We start from the raw sequence: 2,318 nt of genomic DNA, 5'->3' as shown, positions 1-2,318 counted from the left end.
GCAAGCAGTTTCTTTACCACTAAGCCACCAGGGGCTTATGTATAAATACACATGTGTAAAGTATATAAATATATGATTTATACTAAAACAAAGATACGGAATTTGTATAAATATGTAAATGTAATTCAGTTTGGGGCCAGAAAGTAATATTTCTACTTTACAGTTGAGGAAACTGAGGCCCAGAGAAGCTAAGTGGCTGGAGGTCTGATAGCCAGCAATTGACAGAAAAAAATTGGAACCTTAGCATCTGTAACACTTGTATACGACTTACCATGTGCCAGGTCCTTTTCTAAGCATTTTGTATGTTATTATTCCACTAATCAACTCTTGTTTTCTATTTATATGCTCAAACTGAGGTCTGAGAGGCTATCTATTGATAGTTAGAGGTTATAGAGCTTGCAAGTGGCAGAGCCGGGATTTGAGCTCAGCCTGACTCTGGCCAGTAGGGGGCGTCCAGATGAGAAATATTTCAAGTTCTTTCATTTTGCATGTAAGGAAACAGGTTCCTAGTGGGTACTCGCTGAGTTGCCAGAGATTCTACATGACTAGGCTGAGCCTGGGATCCAGGACCTAACTGGACAGAAAATCTCATGTCCCCTTTTTGGGGACAGTTTGTGGTGTCACAGTGATTATAATTACTATCTCATCCTTCAAGGCTCTGTTGTTTGCATGCCTCCTCCAAGGAGCCCTCTCAGATTTCTTCGGAATTCTCCTCTCATTTTTTTCTCTTCACCACTTCGCCTCCCCATGCCAGATTAAGTTTCCCAGCCACCTTCCCCAGCTGTCTCAGCCAGCTTCCCAGGACTTACCACCGAGGTGTTGAGGCCAGAGGTCACAGGGTCCCTCAGCTCCTTGCATGTATTCCCTGGCTGGTGGCAGACATGCATCCCCTTAATAATGTTCTCTGGGTCTGTGGCCATCTTCACGTCTGACAGCCCCTTGGCCCAGGCCGATGAGCTAACCAGCCACATGAAGGCAAACACTGCCGTGGCCAGAAAATCCTAGGACAGGCAGGGGAGAGGGATACAGCACCATGAGTGGGCTGCTTCATGCTGGGCTGTGGGGCCTCCTCAGATCACAGGCTTTCCTGGGGGGGGGTCCCCCAGAAGAAGCCTGTCTCTCCCTTGCCTTTCCAGCTCTTGAAGCCCCCAACACTCACTTGAAGGTGGTTCTTCTTGCTTGGACGTGTGTGTGTTTGTGTATATATATGACCCAGAGGGTGTGAGAGTGTGATTGTGATATGTGGGGTGTGTGTATGTATGAGGAGGATTCTGTGAGTTTGTTGTCTAATCTGTGGCAAGTAGTGTGTCTTTCCACTTTTGTCTGAATGTGGGGATTTGTGTAATTTTGTATCTGGAATGAGGGTGTATGAGTACAGCTGTATAGGAATCAGTGTGTCTGTGTGGTGTGATGGATGACAAGCATGACTGATGTAATGAACCTCTGTGTGCTCCTTTCTTTCATCTAGACTGTGGGGTTTGGTGAGAGGTAGTAAGTTTCCAGGTTTCTGGGATTCCGTGTGGGCTGTAGATGTGTCCCTGTCACTCAATTAGTCAGTGTCTCTGATGCTCGTAGCAGCAGTGCCTGCGTGGAGCCTGTCTGGAATTTGGTGTGGCCTCTGAAAATGACTGTGTCCCCGAGGCTCCATGTCCCCTGGCCCCTGCATGCATGTGAGTGGCTGTGGGAGCTCACCAGCATGGGCCCTTTGTTGTTCTCTCGGTACTTGTTCTGCAGGAAGATGTAGGTAGCCAGAGCCCCCATGGAGTAGAGGAAGGCAAACACAGCCACGGTGACAAAGAATTCAGCTGATGAGGAGTAGTTCCCCACCAGGAAGATTTTTTTAGGGTCCCCTTGGCAGGTGGGTGCCTCAAAGTACACTTCGTGCAGCCTGTGGAGAGAGGTGGGCAGGTGTGGCCTAGGCCCTAAGAATTCCCTTCCCCTCCCCCCTTCCCAGTCATGGGGCCTCCCAGATTCTGACATGGTCCCAGGAAGAGGAGGCGATAACCATTCACGAGCACCTACTGTGTACCAGTCACATTTCATTATTTGTTGTTGTTTGGCTTTTATGGTTGCACCACAGGGCTTGTGGGATCCTAGTTCCATGACCAGGGATTGAACTCGTGCCTTCAGCAGTGAAAGCATAGAGTCCTAACCACTAGACCACCAGGAAAGTCCTGCAGTCACATTTCAGGAGAACATCCCGGTGAAATAGGTGTTATTCAGCCCTCACTCCAATCTAAGCACTTGGCCCCTTGGTTATTCATAGAACACACCAGGCACCCTCCCACCCTAGGATATTTACACTAGAAAGCTCTCCT

General features: G+C 48.5%; 1 protein-coding gene across 1 annotated transcript in view; it reads right to left on the bottom strand.

Moving 5' to 3' along the window:
* Window positions 1-2,318, bottom strand: part of LOC104990117 (synaptophysin-like) — a gene marked incomplete at both ends in the record, with an annotated part of 14,848 nt that overhangs the window by 8,455 nt on the left and 4,075 nt on the right. Inside the window, 2 exons of the mRNA XM_010842054.1 lie at window positions 810-1,001; window positions 1,693-1,888. Of these exons, the coding sequence (XP_010840356.1) occupies window positions 810-1,001; window positions 1,693-1,888 (388 nt within the window). The remainder of the gene's footprint in view (window positions 1-809; window positions 1,002-1,692; window positions 1,889-2,318) is intronic.

The sequence above is a fragment of the Bison bison genome, unplaced genomic scaffold, assembly GCF_000754665.1.
Source record: "Bison bison bison isolate TAMUID 2011002044 unplaced genomic scaffold, Bison_UMD1.0 scf7180017847120, whole genome shotgun sequence".
NCBI classification, from domain to species: Eukaryota; Metazoa; Chordata; class Mammalia; order Artiodactyla; family Bovidae; genus Bison; species Bison bison.
Note: the sequence above shows the minus strand (reverse complement) of the source record. Positions and strands in the feature narration are given on the sequence as shown.